General features: G+C 39.2%; 3 protein-coding genes and 2 long non-coding RNA genes across 6 annotated transcripts in view; 4 read left to right on the top strand and 1 right to left on the bottom strand.

The window, feature by feature from the left end:
* LOC144652962 (uncharacterized) overlaps positions 1–26103 on the bottom strand; it is a 124928-nt gene that overhangs the window by 24438 nt on the left and 74387 nt on the right. The window lies entirely within an intron of this gene.
* LOC144654795 (uncharacterized) lies at positions 8626–11115 on the top strand. Its single transcript, XM_078515019.1, has 4 exons — positions 8626–9298; positions 9774–9912; positions 10036–10160; positions 10268–11115. Exons 2-4 carry the CDS (start codon positions 9822–9824, stop codon positions 10487–10489), a joined length of 438 nt encoding a protein of 145 aa, XP_078371145.1. The 5' UTR covers positions 8626–9298; positions 9774–9821; the 3' UTR covers positions 10490–11115.
* LOC144654796 (uncharacterized) lies at positions 11158–11704 on the top strand. Its single transcript, XR_013570991.1, has 2 exons — positions 11158–11369; positions 11483–11704. It is a non-coding gene; the product is annotated as an uncharacterized LOC144654796 (long non-coding RNA).
* LOC144652956 (uncharacterized) lies at positions 16036–20082 on the top strand. Its single transcript, XM_078512854.1, has 7 exons — positions 16036–16311; positions 16422–16511; positions 16685–16755; positions 16853–17606; positions 17723–17991; positions 18076–18925; positions 19125–20082. Exons 6-7 carry the CDS (start codon positions 18824–18826, stop codon positions 19521–19523), a joined length of 501 nt encoding a protein of 166 aa, XP_078368980.1. The 5' UTR covers positions 16036–16311; positions 16422–16511; positions 16685–16755; positions 16853–17606; positions 17723–17991; positions 18076–18823; the 3' UTR covers positions 19524–20082.
* Positions 21365–24877, top strand: LOC144652946 (uncharacterized). Of its 2 annotated transcripts, XM_078512841.1 has the most exons (4): positions 21365–21554; positions 21641–21889; positions 23591–24300; positions 24419–24877. In XM_078512841.1, the coding sequence occupies exons 3-4, from the start codon at positions 23634–23636 to the stop codon at positions 24697–24699; spliced, it is 948 nt and encodes a 315-aa protein (XP_078368967.1). In that variant the 5' UTR covers positions 21365–21554; positions 21641–21889; positions 23591–23633; the 3' UTR covers positions 24700–24877. The 2 variants fall into 2 exon arrangements, with proteins under 2 accessions (XP_078368967.1, XP_078368966.1); XM_078512840.1 differs by lacking the exons at positions 21365–21554; positions 21641–21889 and having other exon boundaries at positions 23195–24300.

Raw genomic sequence — 26103 nt, 5'->3', positions numbered from 1 at the left:
GTAATTACTATATATATGTTACTTTAAACATTTTATTCAATTAAAAAGTGTTGCACTGTACACATAACCATTTGTAATGTCGCCGGCTATGCATTTTTTAATTTCAAAATGATTTAATCACGTAACTTGAATTTCTAAATTGTGTTCACCTTCTCTGTAAGTCTAAGAAAACTAAGGTGTACATTATCTATATACCTGTTGTGTCTCTTTATGAAATTATCAAAATTTATTGAATAGCAACTTGATAAGAAAATAATATATATTTTGTATGTACCGGTACTATGTGTAGGTATGTAAATATGTTTCGGGAAATGAAGAGTGCCATTAAAGCATGCGCCAATGGCAACAAGCACAATCCAAAGCCAGAGCTGGTGGGGGTGACAGAGAGGGGCAGGCACTTGTGGGGTTTGGCCATTATAGTCAGATGACCAGACAGGACTTGTTTAATTCAATAAACGAAGGCCACAAAGCATTTGTTGAAGAGCCGATGCATTATCCTGTGACACATCCTGGGGAACAGCTGGACAAACTGAAAAATTACATTTTAAAGAGATGGAAGGAGGAGGAAAATGCGGATGACCTTCAAATAGTGCAGTTTACTGAAGAGATGGAACAAACTCTCACATAACTTGTCAATTTTGACACATTGTCGAAATATTCTATAGCATAAGATTTGTGGTATGTGGCATAGCTTTTCACCTATTCCCTAATAATAATGAGTTTCTTTAACGATTCCCAGCCAAACCAGACTGGTCAATCATCTGGCCAAACAGGTAGGTCCTCAAGCGTGCAGACTGTCCCTTCATCCAGCTAGACTGGTACTTTTTCAAGCCTGCCGCTGACTGGTCCTTCATCGACCCAAACTAGCCTACCATCACCAAGTGCTTTGCCTGCAGAGCAATTCTCTGAATCAGCATAACCATGCATATCTCCAGCGGTACTTATTAAATGCTTTCACTGTATAGTTGTTCAATAATTCAAAACCTGACATTCCTATCTCATAGTCATTATAATAATTATAATAACTATTACTTTTATTATCACATTCAGTTTTTTTCCATTTTAACTATATTTTTTATAATTCCATTTTAATTATTTTATTAATTCAAGTACTTCTTATTTTTTTTACTTAGGCCATAAGCTGGAGTTCCCCAATAGTGAATCATTTGGACATGGGTCACAGGCTTCTGTTCACAGCTATTCTTACGTACCATAATGCATGCGATGTGCGAGTGATCAGAATGATGTGACAGAGGGGCCTTTGGAACAGCACAACCCAACTCCCCCCCCAAAAACTTTACGAGTAACATAGTGAGAGATGGCTGTCAAGAACAATACAGTACTTAAATGATTTCCAGTATTACAGGCAGGCTGGAAACTCTGGCCTAGTGACACTCGTTCAGTTCAAAGACCCCCCCCCCCCCTTCCTAAATTTACCAAACTGCCTGCCTGCAAGTGGTTCCTAACAGCATTATGTCCAGGACATACTTCCCAGAATGGAAGAGATCAAGGGATCTGTCACCGCCACCTTTGCCAGCATACTTAAACTGGACTTCACCGAAAAAGTGGTATAGAAGTTGGCTGGACACAGCTCAGGCAACAAGAGGGAGACGATTTTGGCAGTTGATCTCAGGTGTACTAAGGAGTGCCAGGCAGAGCAGAAAAGAAGAAAGATAAGGTTTGCACACTTAAGGTGGCTCGACCCAGTTTTTTTCTAGCGATACCTATCAACTTTGAAACCCTCATACTTAAAGGGATTAATGTCAATGACAAAACTACTATATCACATGCATTACACATAGACTGAACTGCAATATGATATAATTTTTGTGGCGATCAGAATGAATATCACGTGGCAATGACGTCACACAGGGTTTTACTCTGAATCGAATTTTAGGCGGTAACCGCATTTTCTCTCAAGATCCTCCACGCTACGTATACCTTGGGTGTTTGCCTTCATCTAAGTGGAATTTCATCGAAATCTACAAGAGGAATTTTGAAATATCTTGGAATTTCTTTTTAGATGGTATAATTTATGCGTAAAATAAACTCAAGACTTCATATAAAGAAATTTGCTTCTTTTTTATGTTTAATGAGAGGATTTAGCCCCCATTCCTTTTAGAAATGTCCCATATACTACATCCAAACCTTTAGAAGAAAGTAGACTTGCGCGATTTCGAAAAATATGAAAATATCTTAATCGGAGTAGAGCTCAATGTTTAGCTCTATTTACCATTTTTACGGATACTTTTGCAAAAAAGCGATTATTTCAAAAACCCGTCGATGAAATTTTTCCAAAAATTTTCAGGATGAAAAATAATCAGTACACCACACAATCCCTAAATTTCATGCTCATTGAAAATTTCTAAGGTTGTCTAAACTAAACGCAAAATTGAGTAAACATTGAAGCGATGTCGAAGCTTGAGATAATTTTGTGCTCTGGGATTTTCTTTTGTTTCGAGTTAAGCACAACATCGAATTCCTGTGCACCACGCGTGAAATGACTACGCTTGGCTACCTTCCGAAAGCTTTCCGAAATCTTTCCGAAATATGGAACAATGGAAAAGAAATTGTCACGCATTAGCTTTTCTTGTTGGGTCGAAGTCTTGGCTGAGATAAAAGTTAACCGGCTTTGAGTTTGGTGTTGTGCGACTGCTTTCTTCAGTTGGAGATGTATTCATTCATCCATTATTGTTTACTTGAACTCGATGAGAATATTACCATATTCCGAACTATTTCGGAAAGCTTTCGGAGGGTAGCCAAGCGTGGTCATTACATGCGTGGTGCATGGAATTCGATGTTGTGTTTAAATCAAAACAATAGGAAATCCCAGAGCACAAAATTATTCAAAACTTCGACATCGCTTCAATGTTTACTCAATTTTGCTTTTAGTTTAGACAACCTTAGAAATTTTCAATGAGCATGAAATTTAGGAATTGTATGGTGTACTGATTATTTTTCATCCTGAAAAATTTTGGAAAAAATTCATCGACGGGTTTTTGAAATAATCGCTTTTTTGCAAAAGTAGGCGGAAAATTTGTAAATAGAGGTAAACATTGAGCTTCACTATGATTCATATATTTCATATATTTCGAAATCGCGCAAGTCTACTTTCTTCTAAAGGTTTGGATGTAGTATATGGGACATTTCTAAAAGGAATGTGGGCTAAATCCTCTCATTAAACATAAAAAAAGAAGCAAATTTCTTTATATGAAGTCTTGACTTTATTTTACGCATAAATTATACCATCTAAAAAGAAATTCCAAGATATTTCAAAATTCCTCTTGTAGATTTCGATGAAACTCCACTGAGATGAAGGCAAACACCCAAGGTATACGTAGCGTGGAGGATCTCGAGAGAAAATGCGGTTACCGCCTAAAATTCGATTCAGAGCAAAACCCTGTGTGACGTCATTGCCACGTGATATTCATTCTGATCGCCAAAAAATTTATATCATATTGAAGTTCAGTCTATGTGTAATGCATGTGATATAGTAGTTTTGTCATTGACATCAATCTCTTTAAGTATGAGAGTTTCAAATTTGATAGGTATCGCTAGAAAAAAAACTGGGTCGAGCCACCTTAATATGGTCCACATTTTGTATGTTTTTACTTGATCCAAGCGGGACTTTACCGTACTGTTCATAAGGAACGTAATGTGGATGGGTGGTACTCTATGGGCATGGATTTTGTAAAAGAAGTTTGCAGGATGGTCTAGCCTGGTGTTGGAGCAGTTAGACATGTGCCGTCGCAGCCACTTTCCAGCTTTGTTGACATACAGGGGAAGGGAAGAAAATATATTACTGCTAACAAATCATTTCTTTTTTTTTATCAGTAATATTTCAAACCTTAAATAAATGTTAATCACACTTACTTATTGCAGCTTATTTGTTTTGTTAATGTTACTGGTATTTTTATTGAATTAAATAAATGTAAATTTTTTTATCGAGACTTTTCATTTTCTTTTGGATTATTCGTATTTTATAATTAGTGTATATATATGCATTGACAAAGATCTGGAAATGATTCATTTAATGCTTTCCTTATTGACGCGATGTTTTAGTTTGTTTGGCTATTTTTAACTTTTTAGAGCAATGGTTGGCGGAAACTCTGGACCAGCCACAGCAGTAGACCATTTGTTGAGGCCATTTGTGTAAAGCTGGAGGCAACCTACAATTCGCCAAAAAAAAAAAACAAGGAAAGAGTGTTTCAAGGTGGAAAATAATTCTGGATAAATACCATAACATCAGAAACGAACATTCAGTCAAACAAGATCAATCAAACAACTCTCCTCTCTTGGTATGTAAATGAAACAAACAATGCTTTCGAAAAATGAGAAGTGCACTTCACACAACTGAGCCACTTTTTTAAAATATCTTTTTTGCGATATTTTCTTTTTTTAAATCGTAAATTGTAGTTTATATCATTTTATTTTTCCATAAACACAGGTGGAAAAACAGCCAGAAACCAAAGCCACTACAGTCTCGGACACAATACCATTTTCAAACTGTTTCAAACACACCAAGTGAACGTAGAAGAAAAGCAATGATGACTCAAGGCAGCAACCTGACCCCAACAACCTCCTCACGAAACCAGTACTGGAGAAACACCAAAGGAAAAGGGCAGAGGAAGCATCGACTTCTGAAGTTGCAGCGAAGGGAACATAAGTCTGAAAGGTAACCTGTAACATTTGTAAGCACTGCAAGCAGCTAAAAATAGAGGAGAAATACAGGAGAGCTAGGAACTGACAAGTTTTGTCCAGCAGTTGAAGGCAGACAGTTTGTAAATAAAGAGGCTTGGTTTGAAGCACGAAAGAAAGCAAATCCTGTTAAAAAGAAAAAGGAATAAACATTAAGCGACAACCCCTTGCCTTCATTTTGTAAAAAAACGCAGTCTTTTCAAGGCATGGAAGTATAGTGTGTCAACAATTGGCATTAAACAGTATTGCTTTCAAACCAGCAGTGTTTTTATTATTGTTTTTGATTGTTTCCCCCTTTTTTACTGTTCTTTGTTCCTTTTTATCCTTTTTATCGTTAAATGATACTTTTTGGTTAATTTTCTGATCATTTTTTGTCCAAGCTCCCAGTCATTACATACGTACTTGAACAACATGTAATTATTTTTATATAATTTGAGTTTTCCCTGCACCAGGGAATAAAGGAGCCTGGAGATAGAGAGTTCGCCCTTCACTGCCGCCGTACAACCCGAAGCACGGAGGAAATAACAGAAAATATCAACAACCTGATCGAGTTCTTCGACAGTCCCCAGGAACGTGATACGCTGGGTGTGCCTCTCTTCAATCACAAGAGGATTTGGGAGGAATGGGAAGAGGCCCGAGAACATGTCAGCTGTATAACTGACCCACCAGGCGTTCAGCTCTACACGGAGGTCGGCACTAAAGGTGCCTGGTGTGCATGTGGCTCAACTATGTTGGCCATGAGTCCTTCCACCTACACATCAATTACTTTATTCCAGGTTAGGTTTCATTGTCTATGTATTTGCTTCAAGTAGATTTCTAGAAGTATAACATAGGACTGTTCCCAAGAGAAGGGTCACTTCCCCTTCGAGTGGTTAGACAGTTTGAATAAACTCCTCGATTACCAGAACAAAGTACTTTTTCTTCGTGGTTGAAATATACCACCATTAGTGCGAAAGAGTAAAAGAAGGAATAGAGACAATGTGAGATTTCGAATTCCTCAAATGGTACAACAACCTTAATGTGGCTCCGTTTTAAGAAGCATTGGACTAAATGTGTGGTTTTTGGCGAGAGCACAGTATTGACATGCTCAAGGAGGCCATCAGCCTTCCAGGACTAGCATTTCAGTTTCAAATGGGTTTCCTTAAACAACAAGGCGTTCACCTGTCAAACTTCCACAGTGAGCCACTATACCAGCTGTTTCGCAATAACATGGTCGGTGGACCTGCAACTATTTTTAAGTGCTATGCGGAGGTAAAAGTAACAACCATATGCAGCAACCCTGCAAAACCTGTCAAGAAGATAGAAGGTTACAATGCTAACGGGTTTTACCTCTGGGTCAACCTATGCCTTTACAGCAAGGCGCCCAAAAGTGTGACCACTTTTAATTTATTCACATTCTTTCGTGCAGATTTAATCCAATCAAAAGCCGTGGATAGCTTGCAGTTGACTTCTGATTGGATTAAATCTGCACGAAAGAATGTGAATAAATTAAAAGTGGTCACACTTTTGGGCGCCTTGCTGTAAAGGTATTCTTCAATAAGAAATGTTGTTTCTTTATGTATCTATAGGTATGTTAACATTTTCCCAGAAATGAAGGGCAGCACTGTTCCATTCAGTGGCAGAGGAGCACAGAAACTATGTGAATGAAATTCTCTGTCACCCAGTGCCACACCCTGGTGGTCAGTTGGACCAGTTGAAGAAGTATCCGTTGCGAATGCAAGAGAAGGCACCATTGCAAGTTGTGGTAGCAGCAGATGATCAGGCCTTGGCTCAGGCTTTAGAGGAGATGAAGCAGAGAGCCACAGGTTGACTTCAATTAAATGCTTTATAATTTATGAGTTTGAGTATTGACAGGACTAAAACGTTAGTTTTTGGTTATTTTGCATATGGATTTATTACCCATTTATTCATTCTTTTAAGGTTTCCAACCTAACACCACAAGAGGTCAGCTTTCTGACACCATTGGTCAAGTTATTACTGCAACAGTATCAGCGGCTCAGCCCACTGTTCAAACTGCAGCACAGTTGTCAAGTACCCAACAAGAGATATGGAAAAGTTTTCATTATTGAGATGTTTGAGAAAACTGAAGGTTAGAGAAAGATATAGTTATATAATGTGATCTTTGGTAACATTTACATGCATTTTTTTTTGGAAATGGCCCTTCCTAAGGCATGGCAAGAGTCGCTGCCTCTATCACAGCAAGACTGGCTGAGCAAAATGCTGTATCGAAGAAATCCCAAATCTGGAAAGAGGGAAATTATTACCAACCCACAAATGTGGTACCATCTGCCATGCACTCCGCAAAGGCACAGCAACCCACCAACCTCACCTGATGCCTACTTTCAGTTGCCTTCTTCCTCTGGGCACCACAGCGAGTGGAGACTTTGCAGAGACTTTGCCCTCCGAGAGGGCAAAGTTGTTAAAGATGAAAGCTCAAATGGAGCAACAAATCCAAGCTCTCGAGGAACAGATTATTCTCGAAAAACATGCACTGATTGACAGAAGCAACAGGCTTCAGCAGCTGGTCAAGTCTTTAAGCTCTCCTGAAATCAACATTATAAATTTGTATTTTTTTTTGTTTGTGTCACAGGTTATCCTGACACAAGCCAGTTTATACAGAACAATAAGACATGTGCTGGATGTTGATAGCATGGTACTACATGGGTACACAGTATTTGGAGTGCAAGTTTTGTAAACAGAAGTTTACTGGATAGTCCACTCTAGTACTTAGTCAGCTAGACATGGTTCGGCGAAATTACTTTCCCGCCTTACTAACCAACAGGTGAATATAGGTAGTAAATTCATTGTGATCAATTGAATTTTTACTAGACATTTATGTATTATATTTTTTAAAAGTAAATACTGCAGCATAGAAATGTCTTCCACAGAGTAACTGGTTGAAAGTGATTCATATTGTTTCCCTTATTGATTTTCTATTCCTATTAATCCCCTTTTTTTAGGCACTCTTGTAATTTGCGTGTAGTGAGGCTACTCCGAGAGAAGACACTGGGAGACTCGTCCAGTCCAAAGGAAGGTCATGGAGCGTTTTTGCTGAGAGAGTGAAAGACAGGAATTAAATTTAAAAAAAAATACCAGGAATGATTTCAATTATATAAAATAAAATAAGCAGTTTTCAATGTTTTCATCTTAATAATAGATTTTCCTAACAGGTTTAAAGAGAGTTATATATTTTTCAATCGCTTATTTAGGAAGCAATTGGTCCAGCCACAGCAGTAAATGCCAGTCCACTTGTTGAGGCCATTTTTGTAAAGCTGGAGTTAAACTACAATTCGCCAAACAAAAATCAAGGAAAGAGTGTTTCAAGCTGGAAAATAATTCTGGATAAATACCATCATATCAGAAACCTCGTGACCAATCAATCAAACAACCCTCCTCTCTTGGTATGTAAATGAAACAAACAATACTTTGGAAAAATAAGGAGTGCACTTCACACAAATGAGCCACTTCTTTAAATTATCTTTTTTGCGACATTTTCTTTTTTTAATTATAAATTGAAGTTTACATCATTTTATTTATTCATATACACAGGTGAAAAAACAGCCAGAAAACAATGAAAGAGAAAATACTAACCTAGACCATACCCACACCAGCAGCCATGGAATCAACGAGACCTCCTCCACCTGCTAGGACTCTCTTACCAAAGCCACTAGAGTCTCAGACACCATACCAGTTTCAAACTGTTCCCAACACACCAAGTGAACTGAGAAGAAAAAGTCCACGCACTGACGACTCACAGCAGCAACCTGACCCAAACAAACCCACGAAACTGCTACCGAAGTCAACTTTTTATCACCAAAGGAAAAGGGACAAAGAAACATCGACTTCTGAAGTTGCAGCAAGGCGAACGTACGTCCGAAAGGCAACCTGTAACATTTGTAAGCACTACAAGCAGCCAAAAAGGGTGAAGTATGGGCATGGCCATTAAACCAGGGAGCTAGAAACAGACACGTTTTGTCCGGCAGTTGAAGGCAGACAGTTTGTTAATAAAGAGGCTTGGTTAGAAGCACAAAAGAAAGCAAATACTGTTAAAAAGAAAAAGGAATAAACATTAAGCGTTGACCCCTTGCCCTCTTTTTGTAAAAAACGCAGTCTTTTCAAGGGTGTAAACTATTGGCATTAAACAGTTTCCATTGTTTTCATACCAGCAGTGTTTGTTGATTTTTATTGTTGTTTTTGATGATTTCCCCTTCTATTTTACTGTTCTTTGTTACTTTTTATCATTGTTATTGATAAATGATAGTTTTTGGTTATTTTTCTGTTCATTTTTTGTCCAAGCTCCCAGTCATTACATACGTACTTGAACAACATGTATTTATTTTAATATGAATTGAATTTTCCATTTAGGTGGAGAAAGAGGCTAAGCAACGGGTGCTACAGGCTGGAGGTGACCCTAGTGACACTGAGAGGGTCCTAAGTATCAGTTCACTGCAGTTTGGAAAGTACCAGGGTAAGAGCTTTCAATGGTTGCTACAAAATGACATGAGCTGGACAACAATGGTGATGGCCGACTACATCAACTGCGGCAAAAATCCAACCGATCACAGGATCTCCAATGGGACAGTAAGGAAGCCCTTCATAGGTAAGTTATGAATAGATACCATTATTATTAGATACTATTAGACACTAATTCCATTGTTTTCTTTTGTTTATTTTGGACTATTATGCACAAACTAAAAGATATTGTTTCAATGGCTAAATGGAATCACTCTATTTTAAAGGTATTTTTCAATAAGAAAATGTTGTTTTTTAATGTTTTTATAGCTATGTTAACATTTTCCCAGAAATGAAGAAAGTTATAGCCAGGTACAGGGCTAAAGGCTCTGGTGATTTTGAAAGAGGAGCTCTTGTGGGGTTCAGGAATTATGGCACTATGACGGGGCAGCACTGTTCCATTTAGTGGCAGAGGAGCTAAGAAAACTATGTAAAGGAAATTCAAAAAAAAAAAAAAAATGTAACGAAATTCTCCGTCACCCAGTGACACACCCCAGTGGTCAGTTGGACCTGTTAAAGAACAAAAAAAAGAAAAAAATGTAACGAAATTCTCTGTCACCCAGTGACACACCCCGGTGGTCAGTTGGACCTGTTAAAGAACTCTGTTGCAAATGCAAGAGAAGGCACCATTGCAGGTTGAGGTAAGAGCAGATGATCAGGCCTTGGCTCAGGCTTTAGAGGAGATGGAGCAGAGAGCCACAGGTAGATTTCAATTATAATAAATGCTTTATAATTTTTGAGTTTGAGTACTGACTTGACTGAAAAGTAATTAGTTTCTAGTTGTTTTGCATATTGATTTACTACCCATTTATTCATTGTTTGAAGGTTTCCAACCTAACACCACAAGAGGTCAGCTTTCTGACACCATTGGTCAAGCTACTACTGCAACAGTATCAGCGACTCAGCCCACTGTCCAAACTACAGCACAGTTGTCAAGTACCCAACAAGAGGTATGGAAAAGTTTTCATTATTGGGATGTTTGGGACAACTGAAGAATATAGAAATATATAGTTATATAATGTGACCTTTGGTTATGTTTACATGCATTTTTTTTTAGGAAATTGCCCTTCATAAGGCATCACAAGAGTCTCTGCCTCTATCACAGCAAGGCTGGCTGAGCAAAATGCTGCATCGAAGGAATCCCAAATCTGGAAAGTGGGAATTATTACCAACCCACAAATGTGGTACCATCCGCAATGCACTCCTCGAAGGCACAGAAACCCACCAGCGTCACCTGATGAGAAAAAAAAATGAAGAGAAAAAAAACAAGAATATATGACAGATAAACAGCCTTCAATGTTTGCAAGCATTGTCACCTGCCAAAAACAAAGTCATTTGGACACAGCCGGCATATTGGAGACCTTGGCCTGGAGACCTATTGTCCATCTGTTGAGGGCAGGCGCGCAGTATCCAAGGGCGGAGGCCTCAGGCTTACGGCAAGAAGAGAAGCAAATCCAAAAAATACAAATAGTTAGCTACAGAACAGTGATTGAAGTTAAAAGAAAACTATCAAGAAAGAAAAAAAAAGATTAAAAAAGATAAAAAAGAGAGAAGGAACTGCCAAAGAGATTGACAGGGCAAACAACCATTATTATTTGAGGTGCATGTACCATTTTTTATGGGTTTAACATAATGTGATGGATCAAATCCTGGCGGTTGGCCACAACCTTGCCTGACTTTCTTTTTTGGCAAAGTACTTTAATTTGTTAAATCCTATTTTGATCAATTGTTAATCAAAACTTTTATGATTTTTTTTGAATGCTTTTCCATCCTTTTCTTCCATTTTTTTCATTTTGTTTTTTATTTGAATCTAATTGAATAATTTTTTTTCATTGGCAGGAAATGTTTGTATAAAATTAATCAACAATTAACTATTTATATGACACCTTTATAAGAGTTATTATATTGTGTTTACTATTTTTATTGTTTTTGGTTGTTCACAGGCAATACAATGAGTGACATACACTTTCAAGCCTATCTCATTAAGGGCCTAATAAGATGGAACCAAGACTACGCAAGAGCGGCAGTATCTACAACAAACAAGCGAGAGCCACCTCAGTCCTATTCTGTCCTTCTTCGCCATGTCGTAAACCAGCTGAGCAATAAAGTGTTTGGGCAGTCTCTTGTACCGAACTTTAAGGGATCAAATCAATTCACAGGTATGTGGATCATCGATTTGCTTGTAAGTACCTACAATTTTCCAATACGAACAAATTACTGATTAGCCCTTCGAAATTTACTGAGATAAATACCTTTTTTTATATACACTCAGGAATGCGATGGTCCAAACAATATCGAAGGTTTCAATGTGGTGCACAACTTGGCAGCCTAACTTGTCAGTCTTCGTGATCAAGAAAGGCCACTGTACAATGGCCAGGCAGACAACATTATCAAACTGTGGGCTACCTTTTATCAAATTATTTTAAAAATTAAAATCAAGCTTTGCTTTAATTTTGAAGTTTTTCTTGACAACTATATGAAAGGTTTCGCTCTAATGACAAAGCAAATTTGAATTAAACATAGACAATTGAGAGCTTGTATGGCTTTTGAATGGAGAATGGTTTGCCGACTGTTGTTCATCACAGGTTTAAAAACTAAGCTAGGGTGGTTGAAGTAAAGTTGCTTTTGCAGGGCCTGTCAGTGCCAAATCCACCAGCTGCATGCACAGATCTGCCCAGCAGTTGTCACACACTCCTCCGAGGCCAGATGATGGAGTGGCGATTTTGGACGACCCTGAGCCTGCCACTTTGCTTTTGGACAAGCCATGTCCTGAAGCTGCTAATGTTCCAAACAACTTTCTGAAAATTAAGTCTGAATTATGAATTAAGTCTTAAATAAAACATGATTTTTATTTTATTTTTTACCGCAACAGACACAGGTGTGTCTAAGACAACAGTATGGAGACACAAAAACGGCAGTTGGAAGAAGAGAGGAAGGCCGTTGCGAAGGCTGAAGGATTGCCAGCTCCTCCTTAAAACAGAATGGTCTACACGTGCAAGAAGTGTCTGCAGCCCAAAACAAAGGAGACTGGCCATTCCCAGTATTTTGGTCAAACATATTGTCCTAACGAGCCTGGCCAAATACCAAAAGAAGAGTGGCTAGTGAAAAAGGCGGCGGACAGAAAAGCGAAGAAAGCGTCTACACGCTGATAAATAAAATTGCAAATAAAGAGTGTGAAGTCTAACATCGGGCTTTCATTGTGTTATGCTTTGTCAATTTTCGTGGATCCAGCGCACTGTTTATTATCTGACAGATTGTCAATCTTTTGTGGAGGCAAATCAACAACAACTTGTTAAACCCTCAATGATGATCCACCCTCCTGCCTTCCTGTTCCTAAACAAAAATGGCTGCTCACAGTGTACTGCCGAGCTGTGCTGTCAAGGCTCGATGAGGTGAAGGCTTCTATAACATCTACATTTGGTAATGTCCTACAGGTTGACTCCACAAAGAAGGTCAGTATAATTAATTATTAAATTTAACCCACCCAATCCCTTGTTCTTTTTTTTAAATTTTTATACACATAATTTAAATGCACTGTATAGGTCACTAGGAAACTTGCTGGCGTAGCTCAACAAACAGCGGCATGGGTAACCAACGTGGGCAATGAGTTTGGCCAAGTACTCACAAGTGTCTTAACAACAGGTCAGGGGAGTGGGCTCCGCTCAATGGCATACATTACCCGTCGTTATAAGCTGGCTAATGTTCCACCGCCTGGACTCCTGTACACAGATCAAGACTGCTGTGGCGAGAGAAGTATTGGCTCATTTTTTGCAGCATGGGATCCAATATGTATCCACCTTGATGCATGGCATTTAATGCGCCGTCTTGCGGCTGGCTGCACTACAGTCTCATCCGCTATATGGCACATTCATGGCTCGGCTGTCTCAGTGCATTTTTGCCGGAGCAGAGTTGTGAAGATATGATATGAAATTTAATATCATATATGGTACTAATTATGAAAAAAATTATTTAATAAAATAGGTAAATTAAATTCATTTAAAAAATTAAATAAATAATGGGCCAATTATAAATAACATTAAATAGCAAATTTAAAAAAAGCAATGCTTCTTGTGTTAAAAATAATTGTTCCTTTTTATATATATATTTTTTAACAAGCACTAGTACAAATGACATGCACTTCCAGGCCTTCCTGCTTGAAGGGTTAGTGAGGTGGAACAGGGACCGTGAGCTGGCAGCAGTAACCCTAAATGACTCCTTGCCGTCGTCATATGATTCTGCACTGACCTCTGTTGTTAACCACCTGAGCAAAGGCACCTGAGCCAGAGTGTACTGGGGCGAAAGCTGTATCCAAACTTTGCAGACCAAAATAAATACACTGGTATTTCACTAATGCTAACTTTAAATATACAGTTGTATTCTTATCATAAAAATCTTCGATTCATTGTGCAGTCCAATGAAGCTGGGAGAGAGTTAAAAATAGCCAAAAATCTTCTGTTGTTTAATTGTTTTGTATGTTTCATCACAGGAGAGCTCATAGGTGTAGAGTATTTGTATGGTCAGACTGGGAAAGTCTTGCAGGACAGTGCAGACCAGCAAGAAGACAAACAAACACCTGAAGAAGCAGATAAAGATGATGATGATGAAGGACTCCATGTAAGTATACTAACCTCCAACAGATATATAATGGATTAGAAATACTTCTTAAATTTATAACTGAGTGGTATGAAACTGAAATATTGTTTTTATAATTACAATTCTTTTGTAAAAAACACATGATGCAACAGCTGAACTTGATGACCCAACAGTGGCTTACAATGGTGATGAGCCTGTACCGGAGGCCATCTCTAATCCTGACCATGCCGGGATTCTGCTGAAGACTCTGTTGGCCCAAGCAACATTTCTGGCTATGTTGAAGGGGTTGCCCTGGCTGATTTCCTTGTCAGTTTGAAGGATTCATAAGGTTCTCTCAATCATCATCAAGTGTCAACCATCAGCAAACTCTGGAAAGACCTTGGTGAGTATGACAGAAAACCCATAACATTTCCTGTCTGTCATCAACCCCAACTGGTGGATGGTAGATTTAAAGGCAGCAGGCAGCAAGAAGTCCACTTTTGAATTCACCACTGGGGGGTAGCCTTTTGGAGGGCCCCCCAGTGGGTTCCTCTCGAAGTGGCCATCGATTTTGATGGAGATGAATTGGAACTGGAACAGCGGGAGGAAGCTGAAGCAGTGGAGTGAAGTGAAGTGAAAAAGTTTAACAAAAGTTTAACGGAATAAAATTAAAAGCAGTGAAAAAAAAGAAAAAAGTCCACTGTTGTTCCTGGACTTGACAGCACCCAGTGGTGTTTTGTCGGACAGAACAGTTGACCAGCCAGCTCGCCTGATTGTAACAGGTATGTGGAGGCTTTACATATTAAGCCCTTCATCTTGAAAAAAAAATGGAACCACTAGCACTGCATTGGATGCTGGTAGGAAATGCATATAAAAAAATCAGGGAATCTGTCATCAACAATGCCCTTGTCATGAAGCAGACCGGGATCCAGTTGACTGAAGTCAACCAGAAGACATTAACTCAGTGGTAAGTTTAATTTTAATGATGTAAATTCGGATCAGTTTTAAACCTACATGTAATACTTTAAAAATGATATTTTTTCCTTTTTTACCGATCTGAAAGTGATAAAGATTGAAATCAAGGAATAAACATTAAATCAGGGGTAAATAATTAGCTATATGGTTTTTATTCTAAATTGAAGGTGGCATAAGTTGTTTTTAAGGTACAACAAGTGCTCAAAGAAACAAAAAGTGGAAACACTCATGCAGGGAGTTGATCTACCCACTCCAGTTGCAGCCAATCCTGAGCCATTGCCACCATCGAGAGAGCTACCACCTTCTCTCAATACAGTTATGGACCAGGAAAAGCACCAATTTGTTATGCCTGCTAACACAGCAGGGCAATCTGCAAACATGAGAAAGTCAGCAGGTCAAATACCAATATGCGGCCAGTGTTGCCCAATCTCCAGTTACCATCAACTTCCCTTGTGGTAGTGAATCCTCCAGAAGTGCCAGCGAACCAGCAGTGCCAGCGAACACCCATGGAACAGTGTCAGTGGTAGTCAACATTCAAGAAACAGCACCAGCCATCTCTGACCCTGTCCCTGCCAGCACTTTCAGCTTCTGCAAGAAATGGAGGAAAGAACTGGAGTTGTGCCACCAAAAAGGTACAGACCCCACAACATAGGTGTGTCCTAGTGCTCCAAGTGCCAGACTGACAGAACATCTGCCACTGTGATCAGAAAACCTTGAGTTTTAGTTAAATTTGTGTTAATCGTTTCATATATTCATGACAATGTTGCATGAGACTCCTATAATCGAATGAATGTCATGCAAAGCAACCCAACCTCCAGTTACCATCAACTTCCCTTGTGGTAGTGAATCCTCCAGAAACAGTGCCAGCGAACCCCCGTGGAACAGTGTCAGTGGTAGTCAACCCTCAAGAAACAGCACCAGCCATCTCTGCCCTGTCCCAGCCAGCACTTTCAGCTACCGCAAGAAAATGGAGGAAAGAACTGGAGTTGTGCCACCAAAAAGGTACAGACCCCACAACATAGGTGTGACCTAGTGCTCCAAGTGCCAGGCTGACAGAACATCTGCCACTGTGATCAGAAAGCCTTGTGTTTTAGTTAAATTTGTGTTAATCGTTTCATATCTTCATGTCAATGTTGCATGAGACTCCTATAATCAAATGTATGTCATGCAAAGCACTGCATTTCATGACATTTAAATGACACAGCAGTTTATTACATAATTGGAGCCTCTCAGGGAATCCCCCCCCCCCCCCCCAATGGTCCACCAATATTGAAACAAGAGAGAAGATTGGATGGGTGCCAAGCATACTGCAGTTTCGAGAACGTCATTCTTGGCCCCATTGGTACATTGTACTTGGACACTCTAGTCCTAGGGGGCTGTCTGCCAAGGTCGCTAGAGTTCTTACTAAGACCACACTCGCCCCAAATGTTAAAGTGTCTACCCGACCTTTGAAGTCAAGGGAGCTGAACACATCACCAGATCCAAATTAATGAAGAAGAAGAAGAACAGCTCTACAGTGCAGTGCATGAAGTGGAACAACAATTAGGTTTATAGGTAGGTTTATTACTATATGTTTACATTGAACTATCACAAAATAATGTTTCAAATAATAATTTGATTGAAAATTATAATTATTTTTGTCTTTATTTGTTATCTTTTTCTAGGTCTTTCACGCAGTGTCAGCAGAAGTAAAAATCAACCAGTTCCTAAAAAACCTTCATGCAGTCCATCACCTCCATGCAATCCCACTCAAGGTCTGTCAGTAATTATGTTTATAATTACTTTTTATTAAAGTTATTTCTCAAAGCATTTTTTTAAACTAATAATCTACAATTATCTTATTTTTTACAATACCAGGTTATTTAAAATAATAATATTCATTGGTATTATTGTTATTTGTTATTTTTTGCCTTGGTTTTGCCAGTAGTGCTACAAGTAAAAACCAACCAGTCTTTGAAGACCTCCCATGTCCATCACCTGCAAGTTATCCCTCCCAAGGTCTGTAAAGATGATATTTAATCATTACTGCTTAACGTGAATTTCACAAAATATTTTATAGTATTTCTTATAGTAATTTATTACAATTCATTTCTAGGTCTTGCAAGCAGTGTTAACAGTAACAATCACTGCAAGTAAAAAAGGGAGTTGGCTCAAGGGCCAATGGCAGCAGGATTAATGAAGAGGTACTTCGATGCAAGAGTACCCCCACCCAAAGTTCTATATGAAAACCAAGACTGCTGTGCGGGTAGGGCAGTGAAGGACAGAGATTTTTCTCTAAGTGGTCTGAGCTTTCCATTTCCCTCGATATCTGGCACTTTATGCGGCAATTCGCCATTGGTTGTACAAAAGAGTCCCACCCGCTCTATGGCATGTTCTTGGGATGTCTATCCCAGTGTATCTTTAAATGGAGCAAGGAAGATCTGCAGATGCTTAAGCGTGCTAAGTGTTGCAAGCTAAAGAAGAGTGGCATCACCAATCCTAGTGATGAGGATGTGATCCACCGTATCACGAAGGAGCTTGCGACACACTGCCGCAGAAAAACGCATGGTGTGCAGGAAACGACATGGCTAATCTATGACCTGCTGATGATGAAGGCTTTGTTGATGAGGAGAATGATGAGATAATTCCTTCAGTGGACGCTGTGCTAGCTACCAAGTCAGATTCTGTTGATATGATCGGTGCATTATATAAAGTTGCTACGTGTTTGTCATATGCAGTAATGAGTAAAAAGTAACAGTGAAAACAAAGTGTCAAATTATAAACATATTTGTTACAGACGCTGCCAATGGGGCCCTGATATTCTTGAAGTAGATGCCTCTACCTCCTCCACTTCATCTGATGACTTACAGGTTTCTTTATAAGGAATTATTTTTATGTGTTAAACCACGTTATTGCAGTGTCTCTCCTGATCATGGCGATTAAATGCATTTATATTAATTATATATAACAAATATTTACTTGCTAGGATTCTGTGGGGCCACAAAACATAGGCAGATTTAACAAAGTGGACGAGTTGGCCACGTACTTGGTTTCGCTCACAACATCAGGAAGCAGTGACCTCTCATTAACCAATGAACAAGCAGCAAGGATCACTGAGCTCTGGAACAAGCTGGAACCATATGACAAGAGGCTGACAAACTTCTCACTGCGTCATCGCACCAAAGCGACTGGTCAATTTAAATTGCCAAAAAAGAGGCACAACATTGTTGTCCCAGGAGCTGAGAGCACAAAGAGGTAAGAAGACACCTCTTGCAGTTACAGTAACGTAAGGGCGTATAATTGAAAAATTCATAAATAAGCTTTTTTCTTCTTTTTTAGATGTTTTCTAGGTAATAATGCTGCTCCTGCCCAATGGCCGAATTGCAATCGGTATGTGGAGGCCATCGTTACCAAGCTTTGTGAAAAGCACCCAGAGCCTATTTGATCCAAAGGTTCCTATATCCAGCGATAGGCGTTGGATATAAAGGATTACAAACAAATAAGGGAAAGGGTTATCAACAATGCAAGGGTGATGGCGCAGACAAACCTTCAGCTAGTGGAGATCAACCAAACAACCTTAAATCAATGGTATGATATATGGCATATTTTAAAATAATAATAATATGCCAAGTTTTTCCAACAAGCTATTGGATATCAAGTGCACGCATGAAAGCAAATTGTTGACTATTAAATAAAATAAAAAGCAATCAAAGCTGTAAAAAAATCGAGGAGGAGACACCAATAATGGCACAGAAGTGCTATCTGAGTATAACATGCAGTTGTGTGCTTTCCGGGAACAGCTGCCAGATGGTGTCCGCTCACGTTTCCCTGTGATGATGACCTATAAGTTTGCTTGCGATGTTGCTGTCATCTCGCTTTTGCGTTCGAGGACCCTCGGTAACAGTTCTATGGCGCTGAAGAACAACATCTTAGAGCTTCACAGCGAGGAGTGGAGTCGACACTACCTTTGGTACATGGCAGATTGTGAACGCCACAAGAGAGGCCGCCAATCGTTGAACTTAAAGCCTGTGGAGTACGATGATGCACCACCTCTTCGTTCTCTTCCCACATACAATATTTTCCAATTATGATTATTTTTGTCTTTATTTGTTATCTTTTTCTAGGTCTTTCTAGGTCTTTCCTACAAGACCTTCATGCAGTCCATCACCTCCATGCAATCCCACTCAAGGTCTGTCAGTAACAATTATGTTAATCATTATTTTTTATTAAAGTTAACTTCCCAAAGCATTTTTTTTAATAATCTACAATAATCTATTTTTTTTACAATACCAGGTTATTTAAAATAATAATATTCATTGTTATTATTGTTATTTGTTACTACTGCTTGCTTATCATTAGTGCAAAACATTGGTTGTGTACTATTTCAGGTAGCCAAAAAGCTTTCTGGCCATGCGTCAAGGACAGCAGAGTGGGTGACGAACGTTGGAAATGAACACGGGCAGGTCCTGGTAAGCGTACTCACTGTGAAGGAAGGATCTGGGCTGATCAAAATGGCAGACGGGCTTATGAAGCGATATAAGGATGCGAGCGTGGATCCACCGGTACTACTGTACGTCAACAGGGACTGCTGCTCTGGCAAGACAAAATCTCTTTTCGCTGAATGGGATAAGCTACAAATCAGGCTCGACATTCATCACTTTATGCGTCGTATTACCACTGGGTGCTCCACCGAAGCCCATCAGCCAGGCTGTCGCAGTGCATTTTTCAGTGGGACAGTGACGATCTTGAGAGCTGGAGAACCAGGGAATAGAGGAGCCTGGAGATAACAGAAAATATCAACAACCTGATCGAGTTTTTCGACAGTCCCCAGGGACGTGATACGCTGGGTGTGCCTCTCTTCAACCATAAGAGGATTTGGGAGGAATAGGACAAAGCCCGAGAACATGTAAAGTGTATCATTGACCCACCAGGCGTGCAGCTCTACACGGAGGTTGGCACTATTACAAAGGGAGGAATCGTACTAAAAGTGTACCGGTGTGCACGTGGCTCAACTTCCCTCGAGTCCTTCCACCTACACATCAATCACTTTATTCTAGAAAAATTTTATGAAAAGTTCTAAGTTTGCTAACCCCAGAATCAAGATGGCCTTGCTAGATGTGATAACTAAAGCCAATCTGAAACCGTCTCCACCTGGATCGAAATGAGGAGTTGTTACCTAATTTCATTCCACCAGGCGTGTACACTGGGGAACTAATGTCTCCGCTCCAAGTCGGATATTCTGGCAGACAAAGGACCAGGAAAAGGAAATTGATGAGGCCTTCGAGAATTTGAAAGCGAAGGTCTTGCAGCCGAGGAATACCAATCGAAGATCTCACACTGGCCTTATCTGAGGAATCCTCAGAAAGCGACAGTGGCATGGAGGTAGTTACAACTATATAAACCAATCCCCGATATTTAATCATTACTGCGTCACTTGAATTTCAAAAAATATTTTATAGTAATTTATAACAATTTATTTCTAGGTCTTTGTTAAAAGTAACAATCAATCTGTTCGAGGAAAAACTTCCATGTTCAGCACCTGCAAGTAATTCCACTCAAGGTCTGGAAGCAGGGCTAATGAAGAGGTACTCCGATGCAGGAGTATCCCCACCCAAAATTCTATATGTAGACCGTGACTGCTGTGTGGGTGGGGCAGTGAAGGTCAGAGATCTTTTTTTCTAAGTGGTCCGAGCTTTCATTTCCCTTGAAATCTGGCACTTTATGCAGTGATTTGCTGTTGGTTGTACAACAGAGTCCCACCCACTGTACGGCGTGTTTTTGGGACGTCTATCCCAGTGTATCTTTGAATGGAGCAAGGAAGATCTGCAGATGCTTAAGCGTGTTAAGTGTTGCGAGCTAAAGAAGAGTGGCATCACCAATCCTAGTGATGAAGATATGTTTCGCCGTATCACGAAGAAAGAGCTTGCAACAAACTGCCGCAGAAAAACTCATGGTGTGCAGGAAATGACACGGCTAATCTATGACCTGCTTGAGACATTCCAAAGAAAACAGGGGCGTGACACCCTTGGGGTACCACTGCTAAAACCTGACAGAATTCGGGATATCTGAGAATCACAAAAGAAACACATCAGATGCATCCAGGATCCTGAGGATATACCACTGTATGTGAAAACAGGAGTGCTAACCAAAGGAAGTGGGGAGCTGCCTGTATACAGATGTGCCTGCGGATCGACTTCGCTGGAGTCCTTCCATTTACACTACAACAGGTTTATACCAAGTAGATGCATGAACGGTATTTGTGTACTATAGTTTAATTTTTTATCACTGTTGTTTTTTTCCATACTGTTTATTTATAGGCACTAGTGCAAGTGATATGCACTTTCAAGCCTATTTACTTGAGGGGTTGTCAAGGTGGAATGCCGACCATGCTTCTGATGCTGTTTTGCCCAACCTTTCCTTCGAAGAGAATGATGAGACAATTCCTTCAGTGGATGCTGTGCTAGCTACCAAGACAGATTCTGTTGATACAACTGGTGCGTTATATAAAGTTGCTACGCATTTGTCATGTGCAGTAACGAGTAAAAAGTAACAGTAAAAACAAAGTGTAACTTTATAATGAATTATTTTTCTGTTATTGCAGTGTCTCTCCTGAACATGAAAGCAACATCTGGAAGCAGTGACCTCTCATTAACCAATGAACAAGAAGCAAGGATCATTGAGCTCTGGAACAAGCTGGAACCATATGACAAGAGGCCGACAAACTTCTCACTGCGTCATCACACCAAAGTGACTGGTCAGTTTAAATTACCAAAAAAGAGGGACAACATTGTTGTCCAAGGAGTTGAGAGCACAAAGAGGTAAGAAGACAAGTCTTGCAGTTATAGTAACATAAAGTGTCGCACAATTAAAAAATTCATAAATAAGCTTTTATCCTTTTTTTTAGATGTTTCCTAGGTAATAATGCTGGTCCTGTGTAATGGCCGGATTGCAATCGGTATGTAGAGGCCATCGTTACCAAGCTTTGTGAGAAGCACCCAGAGCCTATTCGATCCAAAGGTTCCTATACGCAGCGACGGTCGTTGGATATAAAGGATTACAAACAAATAAGGGAAAGGGTTATCAACAATGCAAGGGTGATAGCGCAGACAAACCTTCAGCTAGTGGAGATCAACCAAACAACCTTAAATCAATGGTATGATATAATGAGTATTTAATAATAATAATAATAATAATAATAATAATAATAATAATAATAATAATAATAATAATAATAATAATAATAATAATAATAATAATAGGCCAAGTTTTTCCAACCAGGTATAAGATATCAAGTGCATGAAAGCAAATTGTTGACTATTAAACATACATGTAATCCTAACAAACTTGGAACAATTTTTAATGCGAGTTACAATTTTGAAACTTTATTAAATTATCTGGAGCATGAATTGCTATTATACGGTAACTGAATACATTTTTATGCATTTTATAATTATTTTAAACAGGGACAAGAACTTGCCGGATCGATAACAAGAAAATACCTAAGATTTTAAAAACCGATCATGTGCGGAAATGTGGAAAACCGAGGGACCCAGATGTCCACAAACAGTACTTTGGCAACTGGTACTGCCAGGAAACAGAAACACTTTCTTACAAACAGTGGAAAGAACGGCATACGAATCAAGGATACAGAGAGAAAAAGAACACGATGTAGCATGTAGAGTGATTCGTACGCAATGGTCTTCATTGTATAAATAATCACAAAAACTAATAACATAACCCGAATAATTCTATTTTTTTTTAAATAAACGTATGCCCAAAAATCTACTTTAACCCTTTGACCCCCAAGTTTTCCTCAAAAAACGCGTTTTTTTAGCCGCTATACTGAAATTTTGGTGCTATGGTCTGGAATTTACCTCAACTTTGCTAAAGAAGCACTTTTTTACACTTCAGCACCATTTTCATGAAGATTCTGTGTAAAAATGTACAATATTTTACTTTGGTGCATGCGCATAAGCCAAAATTTGGACTTGTTTTTTTTTTTTTTTGCTGAACCGTTCCAAATTTTTTTTTTTGCCCCTTTTGCTTCCTTTTTTTCTCGCTTTCTTATTCTCGTTACTTTCTACTCTTCATATCCTATCTTTTGGCCAAAAAAGTTTTGACATTATCAATGGAAAAATCCTGAAAAGGGGACCTTGACCAATTACAGGTGTACTGGCCTGTTTAACAACGATTTTGCACCAAAAATGGATTTTGTTTTTCTTTGATTAGCTCTGTCAGAATGCAACTGATATTCAAAATGAACAGCCCTGTAGAAAGGTCGATTCAAGCTCTATCAGATTCTCATCACGAAATTCCACTGACGTGCTAATTAATGACGTCACAAGTGAATCAATGACTGCACCTCCAAATAGCGCCTGGATGCGCGTTTAGGAGTGAAAGGGTTAAAGAAGACAAGTTAATGGTCCTTGATATCAAACAGTACTTACTACTACTTGGCAGCTGAATATCACTAATGTAATAGTTGTAAGGGTACCTTTATTGCCTGGGATGCAAAGCTGCTTCAGCAGCTATCTTACTATCTTATGACATTCGGTCCCATTTTCCTGTAGTGTTAACATACAAGTATGCTTGTGAGGCTTCTGTTGTTTCTTTGCTGCGAGCATGATATTCTCACTTGGCAACAGTTCCTCTTCCATACAGAAACAATCCATGAGTGGCATAGTGAGGAGTGGATGCGAACGTGCATTGCATATCTGGGCAAGTGTAAGCACCACAAGAGGGCACATGTATGCACAGCTCCACTTACCCCTGTAAGCTACCCTGTAGAGAAACCAATGAAGAACATTCCAAGTGCTAAGTGGTTTCTTGCATGTTATGTTCGGGATGTTTACAGCCAGCTTGAACTCCTCAAGGCATCAGCAACTTCAGTCTATGGGATGGTCTTGAAAATTGATTCCACCAAGAAGGTCACTAGAAAGCTGCAAGGTGTTGAGGCTGACAGTGCAAATTGGGTGACAAATGTGGGAAATGAGAGGGCTGAGATTGTTATCTCTGTTTTAAAGGCTTCTGAGAGCACATCCTCTCTTAAACCAATGGCTGATGGTTTAGTGAACAGATTTGCAGCAGCTAAGGTAGAACCACCTCAGATCCTGTACACGGACAAGGATTACAGTGGATCTCAGGATCAGTCGAGGTTTAATTCTCTGTTTAGCAGTTGGCCCAACAAGGTTGTTAGGTTGGATATCTTTTATTTTATGCAACATCTTGCTGCTGGATATAAGAGTGAGAGCCATCCACTCTATGGCATGTTTACGGGGGGCCTGGACAGATGCGTCTTCCAGTGGGATGCGAATGATCTTACTCTGTTAAACAGTGCCAAGAGAGAGGAGTTGAGAAGGGCTGGGGTTGCAAATCCATCTGACAAGGCAGTCAAGAAGGCTTTAACGAAAGACGAAATGGCCCGTCACTGCCAAAGCCGTACAAGAGGGGTTGCAGAGACCAGTAGGCTTATGGAAGAGCTGATGTCCTCCAAGTCAGGTGCAACAGATGCCCTTGGGGTGCCATTATTCAGGGAAGACAAGCTGTTTATTGTTCCAAACAGCAGTGAGTAATTTCTTTCACAGATAAGAACAATCATTTTAACTTTCTGAAAATTAAGTCTGAATTACAAATTACATCTTTATTGAAACATGAACTTTTATTTATTCTTAAACTGCAACAGGCTCAGGTGTGTCTAAGATTTGTAACAGTATGGAGACACAAAAATGGAAGTTTGAAGAAGAGAGGAAGGCCGCTGCCAAGGCTGAAGGATTGCCAACTCCTCCTAAAAAGAGAATGGTCTACACGTGCAAGAAGTGTCAGCGGCCCCAAACAAAGGAGACCAGCAATTCCAAGTTTTTTGGTCAAACATATTGTCCTAACGAGCCTGGCCAAATACCAAAAGAAGAGTGGCTGGGGAAGAAAGCGGCAGAGAGAAAAGCGAACAAAGCGTCTACAGGCTGATAATTAAAATTGCAAATAAAGAGTGTGAAAGTCCAACATCAGGCTTTCATTGTGCCATGTTTTATGTCTATTTTTGTGTTTTGGTTAAAAACGTTGCAGAAATAACAATTTATATGCATTTTGAACACTTTAGAAGGATTTTTTTTATGCGCACTTTAAATTTCGCTTACTACTTTGTATTTATCCCTTTTAAGGGAATCCCCTTTTCTTTCACGCCTTTTTGCCCCCTTTTGCCCCTTTATGGAGAAGTTTATGCCTGAGCTTGCGCTGCGGTCAGGTGCTAATTTTCTCTGTATCGTTCCAATTTTAACATATGTGCTGTATGTAAATAAATAAAATTAAACTATAAAAAGCTAAATCTGATAATATAATAATAACAACAACAACAATGATGACGATGACGATAATAATAATAAATTTACTCAACATTGAATTGATGTTCTGCATTTTTTTGGTGAGATTTGGTTGATTATTCTCTCATGGAACATTTTGTTTGATGCTGAGGGAATTTAGATTTGACTGCAAACTAGCCAGCTACTTTTGATGTTCCTTAAAAGCATCAAAAATTAATAACAAAAACAACAACAATGTTCAGAACATTCAAAGATTTTTCATAAAAATATCATCTGCTGATTAATCTGACATATATTCCATGATTTAAACCATGTCTCTTTCCATATGTATTTCATTAAAAATATTTCATTGTTTACAAGTTTTTGCTTAACCCTGGCTATTTCGAAACCCAGCTATTTCAAACTTTATATCTTTTCCCCTGGGTCTTTGAAAGAGCGAGGTTCAACTGCAAAAAGCTAAAATAAGTACATGTACATGCCAGAGACATAAGGACACACAAATACCTTTTGCTGACAGTTTCTACTCTCAAGGTATTCTGCTGCCAGGTAGTAATAGCCATCAGTGTCCAGAACCTGACGAACGTTTTGAGAGCTCAGGGCTCCAGAGTGGGGACAGTGCAGCTTGCGTGTATCATGTCACAGCTTTATTGGCATCCACAAGAGTAATGGTTGTGCAAAGTATCTGTCTGGGAGTCTGTGTACATATAAGGACAGGCTGAGGTAGGTACCACCATATCCTGTCAATTCTAGGTAGTAAAAAACAAAAACTTCAGACTGGCTATCTACTGTACAGTATGTAAGGATTATGTAAGGGGATTATTCACCTGGTACCAGGTGAATATATCACATACATGTACCCCTGAGGGACAAGTAAATAACGGGTTTTTTTTTCTTGGTGAGGATTCGTCCTGCAAAAAGATTTAATTTAATTTTCTAGTGATGCAATTGTCAATTAGAGTAGCTTTGTCAAATAAGTTTAGAAAGCTCTTTGCTGTTTGTTTTGGTAAATAATACAGAAGCTTGATGTTTAACCCTTAAACTTGGGTTTAGC

This window comes from Oculina patagonica, chromosome 5 (genome assembly GCF_052425735.1).
Source record: "Oculina patagonica isolate OP01 chromosome 5, crgOcupat, whole genome shotgun sequence".
In the NCBI taxonomy this organism is placed as follows: domain Eukaryota; kingdom Metazoa; phylum Cnidaria; class Anthozoa; order Scleractinia; family Oculinidae; genus Oculina; species Oculina patagonica.
The sequence above is the reverse complement of the archived record's forward strand: the minus strand, read 5'-3'. Positions and strand labels throughout refer to the sequence as shown.